The sequence below is a fragment of the Cydia pomonella genome, chromosome 26 (genome assembly GCF_033807575.1).
Source record: "Cydia pomonella isolate Wapato2018A chromosome 26, ilCydPomo1, whole genome shotgun sequence".
Lineage (NCBI taxonomy): Eukaryota > Metazoa > Arthropoda > Insecta > Lepidoptera > Tortricidae > Cydia > Cydia pomonella.
In genome coordinates, this window is record NC_084728.1 from 7,859,988 (window position 1) to 7,880,856 (window position 20,869).

The 20,869-nt window shown below is 40.1% G+C and overlaps 2 protein-coding genes across 4 annotated transcripts in view; both read left to right on the plus strand.

Annotated features, from left to right (window-relative positions):
• LOC133531994 (PC4 and SFRS1-interacting protein) overlaps positions 1-20,869 on the plus strand; it is a 37,036-nt gene that overhangs the window by 10,697 nt on the left and 5,470 nt on the right. For all 3 annotated transcript variants that reach the window (XM_061870463.1, XM_061870464.1, XM_061870466.1), the window contains 6 exons: positions 7,719-7,755; positions 10,834-10,998; positions 13,190-13,291; positions 14,072-14,206; positions 17,106-17,287; positions 18,046-18,172. In XM_061870463.1, coding sequence (XP_061726447.1) covers positions 7,719-7,755; positions 10,834-10,998; positions 13,190-13,291; positions 14,072-14,206; positions 17,106-17,287; positions 18,046-18,172 — 748 coding nt within the window. The remainder of the gene's footprint in view (positions 1-7,718; positions 7,756-10,833; positions 10,999-13,189; positions 13,292-14,071; positions 14,207-17,105; positions 17,288-18,045; positions 18,173-20,869) is intronic.
• Positions 8,731-10,428, plus strand: LOC133531996 (uncharacterized). Its single transcript, XM_061870468.1, has 2 exons — positions 8,731-9,211; positions 9,424-10,428. The coding sequence occupies exons 1-2, from the start codon at positions 9,067-9,069 to the stop codon at positions 10,341-10,343; spliced, it is 1,065 nt and encodes a 354-aa protein (XP_061726452.1). The 5' UTR covers positions 8,731-9,066; the 3' UTR covers positions 10,344-10,428.

The window sequence follows — 20,869 nt, forward strand, 5'->3', positions numbered from 1 at the left end:
TTTAAGCATCAACCAGCACTCAAATCGAACCTTCACCTCAACAACGTCAAAGACATTTTTTTTTATAAAGTTAAATGCACAACTTATTCTGCCATTCAGTATTCGTTCATTCAATATAATTGTGCAATATAAGCTGTATGTGCACGCATGAGATCCTTAAAAAAATATAATAGTTACATAGTCTTTGATTTTATTAAGAGCCCTTAATCCTTGGAGCGTTCTCCGATTTCACGAAATAACGCTCGATAGATGGCGTTGGCGCTCGGTACGCGAGCGCCGGCAACGCGACGCGCGTTTCAATGCAGACTAGAATAATCTTGATAGTTTTCAATATAATTTCAAGCAACATTAATTTTAGTGTCATATGATATCATATGGGCACTCTTTATTTTATTGTATATGCACAGTAGTTTTTTTTTTTTTATGTACACTACTACTAAGTGTACAGACTACAGAGTGTACTATAACCCTTGCTCTTTATTCTGTCTCTTTCACACCAATGGAAAATGAAGAAGTTACTAAATGACTGCAGGTATAAATAAAGTATATTAGTGCGATAGAGAGACAGATAGTGTTTCGTTGTCGTATCGTAAACGATTGGCATGTTGGCCACACACTTGCTTAGTGCCTAGCCAAAATACCAATCGTTTGCATATATTAGTGCGATAGAGAGAGAGTAGTGTTTCGTTGTCGTATCGTAAACGATTGGCATGTTGGCTACGCACCCATGATACCTAGCCAAGAAGCCAATCGATTGCGCATATTAGTGCGATAGAGAGACAGATAGTGTTTCCTTGTCGTATCGTAAACGTTTGGCATGTTGGCTACGCACCCATGCTGCCCAGCCAAGATGCCAATCGTTTGTGCATATTAGTACGAGAGAGAGACAGATAGTGTTTCGTTGTCGTATCGATTGGCATGGTGGCTACGCACCCATGCTGCGTAGTCAAGATGCCAATCGTTTGCGCACATTAGTGCTATAGAGTTTCAGTGTTATTTGAAATCCCGTTAGGGTTTGTATTATTATTTTTGACCCGAATGAAGTCCATCCAGGTTCTTATGATGCAGTCAGGAGTTGGTCACCAGAACTCCTAATCTACTCATTATAATTCCATCGTGCTTGGGCTCAAAAGATTTGCCCTGACGAACACCATCGATCTAGATGAGGTCCAGGGTCTCATGACGGAGTCAGGAGTTGGTCACCAGAACTCCCCAGAACTCCTAATCTACTCATCATAACTCCATCGAGTTTGGACTCAATAGATTTACCCTGATGAGCACCATCAATCTAGATGAAGTCCAGGGTCTCATGATGGAGTCAGGAGTAGGTCACTAGAACTCCTAATCTACTCATTATAATTCCATCGTATTCGAGCTCAATAGATTTGCCCTGACGAGTACCATCGATCTAAATGAAGTCCAGGGTCTCATGATGGAGTCAGGAGTTGGTCACCAGAACTCCTAATCTACTCATTATAATTCCATCGTATTCGAGCTCAATAGATTTGCCCTGACGAGTACCATCGATCTAAATGAAGTCCAGGGTCTCATGATGGAGTCAGGAGTTGGTCACCAGAACTCCTAATCTACTCATTATAATTCCATCGTGTTTGGGCTCAAAAGATTTGCCCTGACGAGTACCATCGATCTAGATGAAGTCCAGGGTCTCATGATGGAGTCAGGAGTTGGTCACCATAATTCCTAATCTACTCATCATAACTCCATCGTGTTTGGGCTCAATAGATTTGCCCTCACGAGCACCATCAATCTAGATGATGTTCAGGGTCTCATGATGGAGTCAGGAGTTGGTCACTAGAACTCCTAATCTACTCATTATAATTCCATCGTGTTTGGGCTCAAAAGATTTGCCCTGACGAGTACCATCGATCTAGATGAAGTCCAGGGTCTCATGATGGAGTCAGGAGTTGGTCACCAGAACTCCTAATCTACTCATTATAATTCCATCGTGTTTGGGCTCAAAAGATTTTCCCTGACGAGTACCATCGATCTAGATGAAGTCCAGGGTCTCATGATGCAGTCAGGAGTTGGTCACCATAATTCCTAATCTACTCATCATAACTCCATCGTGTTGGGCTCAATAGATTTGCCCTCACGAGCACCATCAATCTAGATGATGTTCAGGGTCTCATGATGTAGTCAGGAGTTGGTCACTAGAACTCCTAATCTACTCATTATAATTCCATCGTGTTTGGGCTCAAAAGATTTGCCCTGACGAGTACCATCGATCTAGATGAAGTCCAGGGTCTCATGATGGAGTCAGGAGTTGGTCACCATAATTCCTAATCTACTCATAATAACTCCATCGTGTTTGGGCTCAATAGATTTGCCCTCACGAGCACCATCAATCTAGATGATGTTCAGGGTCTCATGATGGAGTCAGGAGTTGGTCACTAGAACTCCTAATCTACTCATTATAATTCCATCGTGTTTGGGCTCAAAAGATTTGCCCTGACGAGTACCATCGATCTAGATGAAGTCCAGGGTCTCATGATGGAGTCAGGAGTTGGTCACCATAATTCCTAATCTACTCATCATAACTCCATCGTGTTTGGGCTCAATAGATTTGCCCTCACGAGCACCATCAATCTAGATGATGTTCAGGGTCTCATGATGGAGTCAGGAGTTGGTCACTAGAACTCCTAATCTACTCATTATAATTCCATCGTGTTTGGGCTCAAAAGATTTGCCCTGACGAGTACCATCGATCTAGATGAGGTCCAGGGTCTCATGATGGAGTCAGGAGTTGGTCACCAGAACTCCTAATCTACTCATCATAACTCCATCGTGTTTGGGCTCAATAGATTTGCCCTGATGAACACCATCGATCTAAATGAGGTCCAGGGTCTCATGATGGAGTCAGGAGTTGGTCACCAGAACTCCTAAACTACTCATCATAACCTCATCGTGTTTGGGCTCAAAAGATTTGCCCTGACGAGTACCATCGATCTAGATGAAGTCCAGGGTCTCATGATGGAGTCAGGAGTTGGTCACCATAATTCCTAATCTACTCATCATAACTCCATCGTGTTTGGGCTCAATAGATTTGCCCTCACGAGCACCATCAATCTAGATGATGTTCAGGGTCTCATGATGGAGTCAGGAGTTGGTCACTAGAACTCCTAATCTACTCATTATAATTCCATCGTGTTTGGGCTCAAAAGATTTGCCCTGACGAGTACCATCGATCTAGATGAAGTCCAGGGTCTCATGATGGAGTCAGGAGTTGGTCACCAGAACTCCTAATCTACTCATTATAATTCCATCGTGTTTGGGCTCAAAAGATTTGCCCTGACGAGTACCATCGATCTAGATGAAGTCCAGGGTCTCATGATGGAGTCAGGAGTTGGTCACCATAATTCCTAATCTACTCATCATAACTCCATCGTGTTTGGGCTCAATAGATTTGCCCTCACGAGCACCATCAATCTAGATGATGTTCAGGGTCTCATGATGGAGTCAGGAGTTGGTCACTAGAACTCCTAATCTAATCATTATAATTCCATCGTGTTTGGGCTCAAAAGATTTGCCCTGACGAGTACCATCGATCTAGATGAAGTCCAGGGTCTCATGATGGAGTCAGGAGTTGGTCACCAGAACTCCTAATCTACTCATTATAATTCCATCGTGTTTGGGCTCAAAAGATTTGCCCTGACGAGTACCATCGATCTAGATGAAGTCCAGGGTCTCATGATGGAGTCAGGAGTTGGTCACCATAATTCCTAATCTACTCATCATAACTCCATCGTGTTTGGGCTCAATAGATTTGCCCTCACGAGCACCATCAATCTAGATGATGTTCAGGGTCTCATGATGAATAGATTAGGAGTTCTGGTGACCAACTACTGAGTCCATCATGAGACCCTCGACTTAATCTAGATCGATGGTACTCGTCAGGGCAAATCTTTTGAGCCCAAACACGATGGAGTTATGATGAATAGACTAGGAGTTCTGGTGATCAACTCCTGAGTCCATCATGAGACCCTGGACCTGATCTAGATTGATGGTGCTCGTCAGGGCAACTCTATTGAGCCCATACACGATGGATTTATGATGAGTAGATTAGGAGTTCTGGTGACCAACTCCTGACTCCATCATGAGACCCTGGACCTCATTTAGATCGAAGGTGTTCATCAGGGCAAATCTATTGAGCCCAAACACGATGGAGTTATGATGAGTAGATTAGGAGTTCTGGTGACCAACTCCTGACTCCATCATGAGACCCTGGACCTCATCTAGATCGATGGTGCTCATCAGGGCAAATCTTTTGAGCCCAAACACGTTGGAATTATAATGAGTAGATTAGGAGTTCTAGTGACCAACTCCTGACTCCATCATGAGACCCTGGACTTTATCTAGATTGATGATGCTCGTCAGGGCAAATCTATTGAGCCCGAACACGATGAGGTTATGATGAGTAGATTAGGAGTTCTGGTGACCAACTCCTGACTCCATCATGAGACCCTGGGCCTCATCTAGATCGATGGTGTTCATCAGGGCAAATCTATTGAGCCCAAACACGATGGAGTTATGATGAGTAGATTAGGAGTTCTGGTAACCAGCTCCTGACTCCATCATGAGACCCTGGACCTCATCTAGATTGATGGTGCTCGTCAGGGCAACTCTATTGAACCCAAACACGATGGAGTTATGATGAGTAGATTAGAAGTTCTGGTGACCAGCTCCTGACTCCATCATGAGACCCTGGACCTCATCTAGATTGAAGGTGCTCGTCAGGGCAACTCTATTGAGCCCAAACACGATGGAGTTATGATGAGTAGAGTAGGAGTTCTGGTGACCAACTCCTGACTCCATCATGAGACCCTGGACCTCATCTAGATCGATGGTGCTCATCAGGGCAAATCTTTTGAGCCCAAACACGTTGGAATTATAATGAGTAGATTAGGAGTTCTGGTGACCAGCTCCTGACTCCATCATGAGACCCTGGACCTCATCTAGATTGAAGGTGCTCATCAGGGCAACTCTGTTGAGCCCAAACACGATGGAATTATAATGAGTAGATTAGGAGTTCTAGTGACCAACTCCTGACTCCATCATGAGACCCTGGACCTCATCTAGATCGATGGTGTTCGTCAGGGCAAATCTTTTGAGCCCAAACACGATGGGATTATAATTACCAACCAACTCCTGACTCCATCATGAGAACTTGGACTTCATCCGGGTCAAAAATAATAATGCAAACCCTAACCTAATTTCAAGTGAAAATGCGTTTTTCAGAAAATCGCAGCCAAATAACACTAGAACCTTACTCATAGTGTTGTGTTCCTGCCGGTGAGTAAGGTTGCCAGAGCTCAACGAGGGGTGGGAGGGGGTTAGGGTCGGCAACGCGCATGTAACTCCTCTGGAGTTGCAGGCGTACATATGCGGGCCGTATGCTTGTTTGCCACCGACTTAGTATTAAAAAAAAAGTAACACTGAAAATCCATCAATAAGCGAGTCTGTTAGGCATACTGTAAAAAATGAACTTTTATTAAGATTTTCTAATCGCAGTATATAGCACTTCTCGGAACTCCGAAGCTGATTACGATCGCAACGAATGCCTGACAATCGAGCACAGGTCCGTCCTCTAAGCGCGCTCCGCGCGGACTGAGAGCGGGGCGTCGCTGCTGCGTGATTTATACGTGTTTTAAAAAAATATAAATTTACGGCAATGTAGGTCCCATAGTTACGATTTTTTTTTATAGGTTAACATAAAGTTACAGTTTGCTATAATATTATTTTTAAAGCAAAATATGCGTACAATTTGCGGAAATAAAATATAATAAAACCCTGTTTTCGCCAAAAAAATGAAGAAAACTCGGAAGGTATTTTAACAGTTTTTTCAAATGAATCTTCGATTGTTAATCATTCCAGCCCCTCGTACGAGATATGTTGAATCAAATTGTAGTCATTCATGTACCAAATGATTCTTTTTTATAGCAAAATTGAGAACCGAAACGCCACATCTCACTGCAAAATTTGGAAAAGACTCCCAAAAAACCTCATTAAAAAAGAGGTTTAAAAGAGAAAATGAAAATTTGAACTGTTGGAGCCCCTAGTTTAGGAAACGATTATTTAAGTACGTTATCAGTTTTTGAATAAATACTAATAGTTACGTCGTAATCTTGAATGAAAAAGGAAGCATTTTACAAAATACGCTCGTCTGTAGGAATAAGGACTCTTAAGCAGTATTCGCACGATCATACACGTCGGTCTTACACGACTCTATCCTATAGCTTGAAATGATGCTGATTGCGTCGTGTAGACGCAGCCCGCGGCTATATTAATTGGCTATTTGCCTTTTTCTTAGTGGATATATGTTTAAAAAAAGTAAAAAACAATACAGTAATAACTTCCCGTCCGCTAAAACACGACAATAATGATATGATATGATATGATTTATTTATCTCACAATATACAATTTCACTTAAAACTACGCGTGGTAAATTCTTAGGAATTTATATTGTGATTGTCAGTTTGTCTTACTTTATATACATAGGAAAAACATGTGACAATTAATAATTCATTTAAAATTACTAAAGTTTTTAAATTTCAATTGTATAAATAAATTCACCAAGAACGGGTCGTCATTAAGGTAGAAAATAAATAGTAACAGTTACAGAAATAATGTCAGCATAAGAAATAATGTCACCATTAGGGTCGTTATTAAGCTAACAAAGAAGTAAATTATAGTAAATCTTAAAATACAGATGTCGACAATATGCTTACTATTTAAATAAATCTAGTTGGTAATGTCATAAAACTCTTTTATAGAATACAATGGGTTATCCAATAAAAAGTTTGAATTTTTTGATTTGAGTTTGACCATAACGAAGAACTTTGCGTACTATTTTTGCTACAATAAAGTGAACATTTCCGACATCCGCATATTGGAGAAAAAGTCTTTGATATTCCGCAAAGTGGTCGAATACCGAATACTCATTCAAGGCATCTGTAAGAAAAATATTCGAATACCAAGTATTGTATTATTCATATACAAGAATGGGTTGAATATTCAACATATTCGAATTGCACGCCCTATTAAAGAGTTACGAGCTATAAACCGTTCAATGCCACGCCTATCGTGCGCGGCGCGTCATTGTGAACCTTGTGGGAATGCACGAAGGTTGATATTTGGCTGCAGCCGCCCGCCAGTTGACTCGCGGTCAAAGCGTCGAACTCCGCTTCTACACAGTCAAGTTAAACTAAAGAATTTAAATCCCGGGGGTATGTCCTTAAACTACGGCCAAAAGAGAGGTATGGGCATGTGAATGCCATCTCGCTTTGTTTTGTAGGGCACAGCATAGCGGATGTCATTCCAGATCTAGAACAGATCCCAACAGGGGAAGTACCTCCACCTTACAAAAAACCGCAGCCAAATAACACTAGACCCTACACATAGTGTTGTGTTCCTGCCGGTGAGTAAGGTTGCCAGAGCTCGACGAGGGTGTGGAGTGTTAGGGTCGGCGACGCGCATGTAACTCCTCTGGAGTTGCTGGTGGACATAGGCTACAGAGACTGCTTACCATCAGGCGGGCCGTATGCTTGTTTGCCACCGGCGTAAAATAAAAATAAAAATCCCTCAATATATATTTTTTTTCTAACAAACGTATACCTACGTTTAGGGGAGTAAAACCTTGTCACTGTCAATATCACGAATGACTTTTCTTATATTATCTTTATTTCCTATTTCATTGCAGTCGGAACTTCGGGAACTGAAAGAGCCCTTCAAAAGTGGTGAGTAACAGTCAATCAGCATATTTTCTTTTTTTTTAACCATACTAGGAATAACATGTATTAAACTAAATTTGATTTTCACTTTAGACAAATTTACTAAAGTACACATGGGCGTCGCCAAGGGGGGGCAACAAAATTTCTATCTATATGTATGCCCCTCCCCGTCCCCATGGCCATCGGCTGGCAACACCCTTGAAAGTTCACATATAATCATCAGTTTCAAAACCGTATTAAACAAATAAATATTATAGGATATTATTTTATTACACAAATTGACTGAGTCCCACAGTAAGCTCAATAAGGCTTGTGTACCCACTACTTAGACAACGACACATATAATAGAAAACACCCATGACTCAGGAACGAATATTCATGCTCATCACACGAATAAATGCCCTTACCAGGATTTGAACCCGGAACCATAGGCTTCATAGGCACTACCCACTAGGCCAGACAGGTCGTCTGACAAGTAACAAAGCATGATAAACAAATCTTTATTTGCATAAGTTCTGAAAAACTCATTGGTACAGTCAGCGTCAAATAATTTGTAGCAACCAAAGTAACCAAATAGTTCGGTACACCCTATATTTAGTATGGTGTACCGAACTATTTGGCCACTTTGACTGCTACAAAGTATTTGACGCTGACTGTACGAGCCAGGGTTTAAACCCATAACCTCCGGATCGCAAGTCGCACGCTCTTACCGCTAGGCCACCAATACTCTACTCTAAAACAAGTAAAAAAAACAGGTTCAAAGTCAGAACCTGTAAATCTGTAGGGCTCTGTAGAAAAGCTGTTGCTTTTCCAATTTATTTAATAATAAAAAATGTACGTATTGTTAGTATCGTTCTTCACATATAGGTATTCTCTTTTTTGAATGACGGCTAAAAATAAGCACATCTATTGACAACTCATTTGTCTATAAAATAACAATCAAAATTGGATGTTTAATGGTCTCTCCAAAAGTCACCAATAATCGCATGTGATTTACAAATACATTGCGGCATTAGGTCGATCGATTGAATTCATTGTTTCTGCTGACTACTGGCTACAGCAATCACCTAAAATCGCATGCCATTTGTAGCAACGTCTGTAGAAGCCTTTCCTGCACCCTACAAAGTGATTAAAAAAAACATAGTCGTAGCATTAAAATGCGTCATAAATGGCAGTTTGGCCATACAACCTTAGTCTATTATTTTCAACAAGACAAAATAAAGCGCGTTCGAAATTTGAATTAAACATGTTTATGCTTTGATTTTCGAGCTTTTCGGCGCAATGTGAATGTTGCTCTAAGGTTAATTATTAACGAAAATGGACGAATTTATTCAAGATTCAAGTTTATTTGAAGATATTTATAGTCAATATGATGAGAAGAATGACTTTGACAAGTGTGTCGAAAAATATCAAAATGATTTGTCGTCAAATACGAATAAAACAAAAGTAACTTTGGCGAAAGGTAAACTTTTTCGATTCAAGTTGGTCTGGTTTAGCAATGTTTTTAAAATGGCTATTTACTGCTTATTTACTTACGATTTGTTTCTAAAACCTTGATTAATATAATATTTCAAATTAAATTGAATTATTATTAAATCTTTTTGTTTTGTGTTAGTATGAAACTTGACAAACTTGTCTTAAACTGTTTTTTGCATTTTCGCGTATTATTTTCAGATAATCTAAAACAAAGCAATTGCGAAACAAATGTTGCACCTCAAGCAAAAATCGTACCGGTTTTCGGTAGAAAACGAAATAAACCCAATGATGAACAGAAGAAGCCAAAAAAGTTTATCGTACCAACGAAAAGTAACGTCGATTCTCAAATGGAAAATGGTTTAAACAAAACAGAAAATGAAGATTTAAAACAGGACGCCCAAAATATTATTGAAACTACTGAAAATTACACAAATTCTCAAAAATCTTTAAAGGATAATGTTAATTTTGGCGCCACAGCTTTACCATCGTGCGATCATACAAATATAGATGTTTATCATAATGATTCTAATGTTATTCAATCTCAGTGTTCGACCAATATTTTTAATTCTCAATATTTGGTGGTTTCAGACAATAAAAAAACCAAGCCTGTTCGAAAAGCTTCAAATTTAGGGGGTTTTATTTTAAATTCAATCAATCTGCTCAATGACGAAGAGATACTCTCTCAAAATTCTACTCAAGAGAGCTTTCATTCTGAGAAATCCTTAACTTTCCTATCGCGTAACAATTCCATATGTTCCGTAGTGTCTTTAGGCAAAACTTACAAAGATATGGATATCAAGAGTTTCACAGAAAATCCTCAACAATTAGTAACAATGAACATAGAGCATAAAATACCTGATCAAGACGAATTTATCAAACTTTTTGTCACACAAAATACTCAAAATAAACGAAATAATGTTGTTATGAGCACTGAGTTTGGTGATATGGGTTTCAACGTATTCTTTGCTAACCATATTAAAGAATTTGGCAATGATATGTTCATTTGCGACCAACTAAAATATTCTAAAATACAAAATGATAGTGCAGTTACGCGTGATATGATTTTGAAAATGTATGAAGAAGAAAATTCACTGTTATTAAATAAGATGAAAAAGTGAAACAGCTTAGTTTATTTACATGTATAATTAATTATTATAATACCTTAATGGAATATTGTAAGAAGATAATAAACTATAGATTATTCATGTTGTTTTCCTAATTTTAATTCAAGAATTGATCCCATTATCATATTTATAAATGTAAGTAGACACAAACATCTTTAGGTAGTACTTTTTTTGAGTTATTAATTTATTTATACATGGCCACCTAGGTTTGTGGCAGTGTTTTTTTTTTCCGTAAATATATAAAATAATATTGATGTAGAATTTCATCACTAAAAGATTTTCTAAAGTTTATAGTGTAATATTTATTCAATATAATAAATAATGAAAAAAAGAAAAAGCACAAGTAGTTGTTGTTGATAGGTCAATATAGTGTTAAGGATGTCACTGCAACTGCTATACAATTTAAAATCAACCTAATTGGCATCGTAAAACGTTTTACTTTTGCTATTACTAAAGATTAAATCTTTAACTATTTATTTAACAGCCGACCCAGAGAAGGAAAATATCCTGATCGCTTACCTACCCTCTGGGCAGTACTGCGGAGTGAAACTGTTCCAGTCCCGGCCTACGAGCTTCAAAAGCGAAGCCTCCAGGCTACAGTGGGACAAGCAAGCCGCTTCTAACGCCATCACACTCAAGAAACAGCTGGGTAAGGCAGAAACATTGTAGTTAAACATCCTGATCGCCTACCTACCCTTCGGGTTGTACTGCGGAGTGAAACTGTTCCTGTCCCGGCCTGCAAGCTTCAAAAGTGAAGCCTCCAGGCTACAGTGGGACAAGCAAGCCGCTTCTAACGCCATCACACTCAAGAAACAGCTGGGTAAGGCAGAAACATTGTAGTTAAACATCCTGATCGCCTACCTACCCTACGGGTTGTACTGCGGACTGAAACTGTTCCAGTCCCGGCCTGCAAGCTTCAAAAGTGAAGCCTCCAGGCTACAGTGGGACAAGCAAGCCGCTTCTAACGCCATCACACTCAAGAAACAGCTGGGTAAGGCAGAAACATTGTAGTTAAACATCCTGATCGCCTACCTACCCTACGGGTTGTACTGCGGACTGAAACTGTTCCAGTCCCGGCCTGCAAGCTTCAAAAGTGAAGCCTCCAGGCTACAGTGGGACAAGCAAGCCGCTTCTAACGCCATCACACTCAAGAAACAGCTGGGTAAGGCAGAAACATTGTAGTTAAACATCCTGATCGCCTACCTACCCTACGGGTTGTACTGCGGACTGAAACTGTTCCAGTCCCGGCCTGCAAGCTTCAAAAGTGAAGCTTCCAGGCTACAGTGGGACAAGCAAGCCGCTTCTAATGCCGTCACACTCAAGAAACAGCTGGGTAAGACAGAAATATTTTAATTAATCATCCTGATCGCCTACCTACCCTCCGGGCAGTACTGCGGAGTGAAACTGTTCCAGTCCTGGCCTGCGAGCTTCAAGAGCGAAGCCTCCAGGCTACAGTGGGGCAAGCTAGCCGCTTCTAACGCCATCACACTCAAGAAACAGCTGGGTAAAGCAGAAATAATGTAGTTGAGCATCCTGATCAGCTACCTGCCCTCAGGGCAGTACTGAGGAGTGAAGCTTTTCCAGTCCCGGCCTGCGAGCTTTAAAAGCGAAGCCTCCAGGCTACAGTGGGGCAAGCTAGCCGCTTCTAACGCCATCGCACTCAAGAAACAGCTGGGTAAAGCAGAAATAATGTAGTTGAGCATCCTGATCATCTACCTGCCCTCCGGGCAGTACTGAGGGGTGAAACTGTTCCAGTCCCGGCCTGCGAGCTTCAAGAGCGTAGCCTCCAGGCTACAGTGGGGCAAGCTAGCCGCTTCTAACGCCATCACACTCAAGAAACAGCTGGGTAAAGCATAAATAATGTAGTTGAGCATCCTGATCATCTACGTGCCCTCCGGGCAGTACTGAGGGGTGAAACTGTTCCAGTCCCGGCCTGCGAGCTTCAAGAGCGAAGCCTCCAGGCTACAGTGGGACAAGCAAGCAGCCTCTAATACCATCACGCTTTCATAACAACTAGGTAAGATAGACATAAATTTACATGTCTTTTACATTCCTTTGTCATACCTAAGCGTTTTATTCCACCTGCCCTGCCTGCAATTTCTTGGTCCAATGTGCATTGCGTCTCACTCTCTCATCAAGCAAAATACACATTGGACCAAGAAATTGGACAGGTGGAATACCGCCTTCATCTAATAGTGCAAAGTCACTCTCAATTTAAAAAAAGTGCATGTTATATGTTTTTGCTGACTAGCTGGAAAAGTGTTCCATTTATTTCTGATTCTGCAGTTTTGTTACTGATAGTCAGTTGCCAGGACTTGTGAATATCTTCCGCTCTTTACCTTGATTATTTTGTTGAAAAAACAGTGAACCATTATTATATTTCCTATACTCTGTATCTTTTTTTATTTTTTTTTTATGAGCCCATACTGTCCCACTGCTGGGCAAAGGCCTCCCTCTTATTCTATCTTATTGTATCTTTAGGTATTTCAAAAAAGGTAAACAAAATGTACCCTCAAAGGGCTCCTTAAGCCAGTTGAGGGTAGATGAAAACATTACATGATCAAATAATGTAGATTTAAAGTCGGGTCGTTCAGTGAAAGATCCAGGCGGTTTTGTATTTGGTTGGTTGACCAATAAATATTTAAATACCCGAAAATTTACAAATAGTTTCTTTACTTTTATTTAAATACCTAAAGATACACATATAGTTCTAGAAACAGTTACCTAACTGGAATCCTGAAACCCTGGATATGTAAAGGACATTTCAAATAATAACCCTTTTTTGACCGTAAGCTTTGTGAAAATAATATCGCCTAAAAGTACCGTTTATTTGCCACTAGAAAAGGGTCAAATCACACCACAGTCGATATCGGCGCAGCTCGTCATGGATCTGAACCTCACCGACGATGAGCGGCAAGCACTGGACAGGGACAGAGATTTGGGTATGTGTATCGTACATAACATGTTTTTAAAGGCTCGGCAACGCGCATGTGACATGTCAATAAGCTACGGTAACCGCTTTGCATTAGCGGGGCCGCATACCTGGCAAACAGACATCATGATAATATTTGTGTTAAAAAAAATTAAGTTTATCTCCACATTTAAATCTCTTGAAAGGGGAATTACAGCATGAAATAAACTGAAATAAATGTCATATACTATAGAATAAGTTTTTGGCACAAATTTCATTTTTGGTATAAGCTCATATCGCTGACTGTACTGGTGTTTCCACAGGCAACTAATACTGATCGCGAAAATTCTAAAAACCGCCAACACAATTTGGTCGTGTTGTTTTATCACAGAGTTCCTATTGCCATCTCCCGTCTGCATCATCAGATCAGCTCGATTGTTCCATAATGTTTCATTGTCGTCCGACTTACATATGTATGCAAATTTTCAGCTTCATCGGAAACCGGGTGGGTCAAATTTGACTTCCAATATTTGACCCATACAAACATACATAGTTACATTGCAAGTTAAATAAAAGCTTGTAAAAAGTCTGGCAACCTTACTCAACGGCAGGAACACAACACTATGAGTAGGGTCTCCTGTTATTTGGCTGCGGTTTTCTGTAAGGTGGAGGTACTTCCCCAGTTGGGCTCTGCTCTAGATCTGGAATGACATCCGCTGTGCTGTGCCCTACCACACAAAGCGGGATGACATTCACAAAGCCCATACCTTTAGTTTATTCTATTTTATCGTTAACTGTATTTTTATTGCAGAGGTAAAGAAGTCCCGCCTCCATTTCCTGAAGACCGAGATGAAGCTGATCGAGCTGGACGCCAAGATCAAGACCTGTCTCAGCTTGGAAAAAGCTGATACTGAACTCTGTCTCAAGCTCATTGATGAGATCCTTGGTAAGTCGTTATATTTATTAATTTCATTATTGACTTTGATTTTATCGTATCATTTCAGAGAAAGGGTTATCTTGCGCAGATAAATCATAAGAATGACATCCGCTGTGCTGTGCCATCCCACACAAAGCAAGATGACATTCACAATGCCCATACCTCTCTTTTGGCCGTAGTTTAAGGACATACCCGGGTCCAAATTCTGCTTGTACTAGTACTACTACTGGCAGCGAAAAATCGTAAGAGAGTATTGTATCGTACGTACTTGGTGGTAAATTAAACAATGATAATGTCGTGTTTATTTATTATGTTGTTATATTTAAAGCCCGACCAGAAATATATTATCATTGTCAAGAGGGCGCTGTTATTTTCATGTATAGGGTGACAGTTCAGTTTAGTATGAAAAATTTAGTTCCATTCAAATTCCGCAATATGGCGCGTGATCATATACAGGGTGACCTTAGCCATTGGACAAACCCTGAAATCCCACGTAGGGTTACTTCTCAGGAATGCTCTGACGTTAATACTTTTTAAATTAGAACATAAGATAAAAAAATAATTTTTTCGAACTAAAGTTATTTGCAATAATCGACAAAAAAAGAAACACACTGTGTTAATCTTTGGCAGTGTTTTTGACAATTTGTTCGAAATATTTGATAATGATGACATTTTTCAAAAGTCAGAAGCTTATTAGTGTCATAAATAGAAATAATAATCAAAAAGGTCGAAGAAGGTTCCATACTATTCTTTTAGGATATTACCTTAGGAGCTACTAACACCCCAACAAGCAAAAAAGTCTCAGATTGCGCACTTTATAAGAGTGGTGAGCTTATAGCGCTCTTATTATTGTTTTGGAATAACAATCGCTCTTATATGAGTCTTAGACAAGCTAGAACAGACTTTAGTAAGGTCAGTCTTATTACCTCGTCTTATATATGTTTATAAGAGCATTTCATAATGCTATTATAAGCCTCTTGCTCCTACAATAACATTTACAAAGTCTCATTGATCTTGAGAGTGCCTGGTCTTATATCCCCATTCTCTAAGTTCATTTGATTTTATATTAGACTTTCTAAATGCCATTGTAAGAATGCAAGACTAATATCAGCATAGCATAATACTATTATAAGCCTCTTGCTCCTACAATAACATTTACGAAGTCTCATTGATCTTGAGAGTACCTGGTCTTATATCCCCATTCTCTAAGTTCATTTGATTTTATATTAGACTTTCTAAATGCTATTGTAAGAATGTAAGGCTAATATCAGCATAGCATAAGGACACTGTAAGTACGTACTTTTTTGATCTTATTTAAAGCTATAATAAGATCAACAGCGGCACTTTAGTAAGATATTGGAGTGATATAGGATCAGGATACTAAATCACACAAGACAAGATCAATATAAGATGATTTGATCTTAAATCGATTTTGGGAATCCATAAATTTAACCATTTCGCATCACCAATCTTGTCACTTAAATAAAAAGACATTTAGTTTATTAGTATGTGTCTAGTAATCAAGTAAGGATAAACAAATATATTAAGGGTTTTACCAAGTAAAGCAAGAAACCCTAATTAATTCAACATGGCCATATCATTTGTATTCAGAATGCCAAAGTTAGTGTAAATAATCTTAAAATACTCTAATAGTGCGCTTGAAAAAACCACCTACAGCAATGGCTCCCTATCAATACAAATAAATAAATAAAATAATTATAAGAGGATACAAATACCCATATTTGATCAGGCGCATGAAGTTTGAAGCGTAAAACAGGGTTTACTTTACAGTAAATAATATTTTCCCATGTGAATACTTACCGTAAAACATGAACACACACAATGATAACGAGCACGTTATTATATTTAAACATAATTCATAAACAGTTTGATAAATATTTACACTTTTTTTTTGTCACGCTGCAGTTAATTTTATTCGTACACTTATACTTTATAAATAGAATGTTTCAACTCTGTGTGATCTTCCAAAAAATCAAAATAAGTTTATTTAGGCTTACAAGATACTTATGTAAAAGCGATATTAGCCTGAGGTAGCTTAAATTAGTTTTGGGAAGATTACTGTAAACGCAAACAGCATTAAATTAGACTGATATTAGAACGATATTAAAATAAATACGCTTATAATTTGTGCCCAAATCCGGGCTTATACGATGATATAAAATCAATATAAGAGCGAAAAAATTGTAGTCTTGAGACTGTTGTAAGCGTGTTTTTGCTAGTTGGGACATACAGGCTGCTCCAAAGTAAAATATGGTAATTTGTTAATTTCTTCGAAACCGCTACACCTGTTGTTATGATACTTTGTACACTAGTTCTAAATACCCTAATGCATATGTACATTTCGGCTTTGTCCAATGGCTAGGGACACCGCTTTTATCGCTTAGTACTGTAGGGCTAAGATGGTCGGCTTTTTATCATTTGTCACCATGCCTGTCACGTTCTATCAAATATGTAAGCGTGAAAGTGACGGGCATAGTGACAAGTGATAAAAATGGACCCATGCTGCCACCGCTGGTCAGGCTTTATGTCAGGTTAAAATAATCGTATGGGCAATCCAAGACATCAGAACTGTATAAATGACCTTTTAGTTATTAATCTTAGCAATTTATACGATTTTTTTTATTGAAACGTATGGTGTATTTACATAAACATATCAAACAATATGTAGCTAAAGAAACTAATTATAAATCCACATCCAGGGTCCCAAGCCACGAGATTGTGTCAGGTGTTAATTTAAACAGATCTTCCGGGGGCCCTGGAAAAGAGTGCAGAGGTAGCGCTGTATAATATGCTCAACGGTTTGAACCTCTTCACCACAGTGGCAGAGCGTAGAGTCCCGCCAGCTTCACTTATACGAGAAGACAGTTATAGCAACATTTTGTTTCAGAACTGGACCTAGCCGCCCTGATGCTGCTGAAGCACCCGACGTGCATGGAGACCGTGAAGCGCATGCGCGTGTACGTCGGCAACACGCCCTCCTGGGAGATGAGCGAGGCCGAGGCCCTCACCTTCAGCAAGCAGGCGCACCGCATCCGGAACAAGGCCGACGCCCTCTTCATCACCATGAGAGTAAGTCGTTAGGTTCGTCAGTTGCCTCCGGGACATGAGCGAGGCCCTCACCTTCAGCAAGCAGGCGCACCGCATCCGGAACAAGGCCGACGCCCTCTTCATCACCATGAGAGTAAGTCGTTAGGTTCGTCAGTTGCCTCCGGGACATGAGCGAGGCCCTCACCTTCAGCAAGCAGGCGCACCGCATCCGGAACAAGGCCGACGCCCTCTTCATCACCATGAGAGTAAGTCGTTAGGTTCGTCAGTTGCCTCCGGGACATGAGCGAGGCCCTCACCTTCAGCAAGCAGGCGCACCGCATCCGGAACAAGGCCGACGCCCTCTTCATCACCATGAGAGTAAGTCGTTAGGTTCGTCAGTTGCCTCCGGGACATGAGCGAGGCCCTCACCTTCAGCAAGCAGGCGCACCGCATCCGGAACAAGGCCGACGCCCTCTTCATCACCATGAGAGTAAGTCGTTAGGTTCGTCAGTTGCCTCCGGGACATGAGCGAGGCCCTCACCTTCAGCAAGCAGGCGCACCGCATCCGGAACAAGGCCGACGCCCTCTTCATCACCATGAGAGTAAGTCGTTAGGTTCGTCAGTTGCCTCCGGGACATGAGCGAGGCCCTCACCTTCAGCAAGCAGGCGCACCGCATCCGGAACAAGGCCGACGCCCTCTTCATCACCATGAGAGTAAGTCGTTATTTACTATTTCTAATAAATTATTTATTTTTGCCTTTGAAATAACCTTAAAATTAACCAAAGTTTTATATTTGCAGGACTTATTCCACGTACCGGAGGGCCTGTCGTTCTGGGAACTGTTCAACGAGCGCGTGGCGCAGTTCAAGGCGGCCACCGAGAACCTGCACGCCGACAAGCTGCTCGAGATGGTGCACGAGCCCATCGGTAAGGCCTTGCTCGCGTTCCGTCGCCATCTGGGAAGTCCTGTGCCCGTCTGGCCTTCAGTGGCTTATATTACGCAAAACTCTGCGTAGAGGGCGCCACTACCACATTCTGAGGGCTTACCACGAAACACGAATATCGAAATTTCGTTATCAGTCTTGCATATTCGAGCGATAAAGAGGTTAGATAACGAAATTTCGATTTTCGCGGTAGGTCTCTGTAAACAAACCGTTTTGATGCATCAGCCATCAATGTCATAATAAAAACTTCTCAAAAACTGTTTAAGGCATAGTATGTATATGTTACTCTATGGTTTATATGATATGATAGTGTTGCTCTCTGGCGGCAGAACATTGCAGTAATACTCCCTATTGTGACGTTTTCAACTAAAAGGTATGCCAGACTGTCAGTTGTCTATAAGGTGGATTACAAATTGAAGTTTTATGGAAATAGCGCCTTATTGAGAAACGACAATAAGTACCCTTTTGGTTGAAAATAGCACAATTGTTAGTATTATAATGCTCCAATTTGGAATGTGGCATAGGTGTACAATATACATAACTACATAAGCAATCACGCCGATAAAGTTGTGAAATAAATAAATAAATATTATAGGACATTATTACACAAATTGACAGTCCCACAGTAAGCTCAATAAGGCTTGTGTTGAGGGTATTTAGACAACGATATATATAATATATAAATATTTATAAATACTTAAATACATAGAAAACATCCATGACTCATGAACAAATATTAGAGATGTGCCGACTACGGTTTTGGCCGACTAGCCGACTAGCCGACTAGTCGGCAGTCAGGTGGCCGACTAGTCGGCCGACTAGTCGGCGTAGCCGACTATGGTCTTCGCCTAAGTTCGGGCGTAATCGGGAACGTTCGGGTCGCCTGATTCGCTGCCGCACGTGGTTGCGTTTTCATGTTTTGACTAGTTTTGTTTACCTTTCCGATTCACTTGTTGCTCCGGTGTGTTATTATTAGAAAAACATACAAAACGAATCGTAATTGTTGTTTAAAAGTTTAAATAAACAAGTAGTGATCTTTATAAACATTAAGTATGTCTAAAAGAAAATCACGCGTGTGGACATTTTTTGACGATGTTGAAGGTGATTCAAGTAAAGTAATCAATGCCAAGTACTTATTTCGTGAGGTGGACTGGTACCAATCGGCAGACACTTCGAGTGTGGTGGTTTTTTATTTTATTTCCTTATTTTTTTGGAAGATCTAGGCAGCCGACTATTCGGCTCATTTTGCCGACTAGTCGCCGACTAGTCGCCGACTATAAATGTAGCCGGATAGTCGGCTTTCCCGACTAGTCGGCGACTAGTCGGCACATCTCTAACAAATATCCATGCTCATCACACGAATAAATACCCTTACCAGGATTTGAACCCGGGACCATCAGCTTCGTAGGCAGGGTCACTACCCACTAGGCCAAACCGGTCGTACACTAGAATTAATTTTAGGGTAGGAATGGTTGATTATTTATCATTGGGTTTGGAGCAGCCACATAACCGTAATATTCGGTGCTCAGACTTAGGATTAACTAGATACCGCCAGTACAAGACTTGTGCGAGTTCTTAAGTAGTACAGTGCACCACTTCTCGCTCAGTGGTGCTCATGACATCCCAAGTGTCAGACGTTTATTGCCACGCAACAAAATGCCTCATTGTAGCATAATTAACTGTGTGAATACGACAAGAGTGGTTAGTCGTGTGAAAGGTGACATTTCTTTTCATAAGTTAGTAATTTTGGTTTTAAATATCGCCTTATTTAATTTAAAATCAGTTATTTTCAATTTGTAATGATGTCGTGACGTTTCTACCAATCGCTTCGTATATTTTATTATAAACTCGATTTATATTCGATAAAAGGATCTATATAAAATCAATCATAAAAACGTCGATTTATTATTACCTACGTCTTTGAATCGGATCACCGTGGCGATAGCGTTGCACATCACAAAATCGCTTGCGTGACGTCATAGTAGGCATCAAAAAATTGACACGCTCGGTCCCCATACTATCGAGCATGTTTGCGGCGTTTAGTTGGTCTGTGATTCGGTGTGATAAATTATGAAAATAATAATTTAAAAATGTATTAAATTATCTACCGTCACTCATTTTTAGGGTTCCTTAGCCAAATGGCAAAAAACGGAACCCTTATAGATTCGTCATGTCCGTCTGTCTGTCCGATTCTGTCACAGCCACTTTTTTCCGAAACTATAAGAGCTGTACTGTTCAAACTTAGTAAGTGGATGTATTCTATGAACCGCATTAAGATTTTCATACAAAAATAGAAAAAAAACGATAAGTTTTGGGGGTTCCCCATACATAGAACTGAAACTCAAAAAAACTTTTTTCACCAAACCCATACGTGTGGGGTATCTATGGATAGGTCTTTAAAAATGATATTGAGGTTTCTAATATCATTTTTTTCTAAACTGAATAGTTTGCGCGAGAGACACTTCCAAAGTGGTAAAAAGTGTGTCCCCCCCCCCGTAACTTCTAAAATAACAGAATGAAAAATCTAAAAAAAATATATGATATACATTGCCATGCAAACTTCCACCGAAAATTGGTTCGAACGAGATCTAGTAAGTAGTTTTTAGTTAGTTATCTATGGATGGGTCTTTAAAAATGATATTTAGGTTCCTAATATCATTTTTTTCTAAACTGAATAGTT

Excerpts from the sequence above, each read along its gene's own strand:
- LOC133531996 (XM_061870468.1), top strand. The coding sequence starts at position 9,067 with ATGGACGAATTTATTCAAGATTCAAGTTTATTTGAAGATATTTATAGT. Across the intron at positions 9,212-9,423 it reads AAAAGTAACTTTGGCGAAAG|ATAATCTAAAACAAAGCAAT; the intron begins GTAAACTTTTTC and ends TATTATTTTCAG.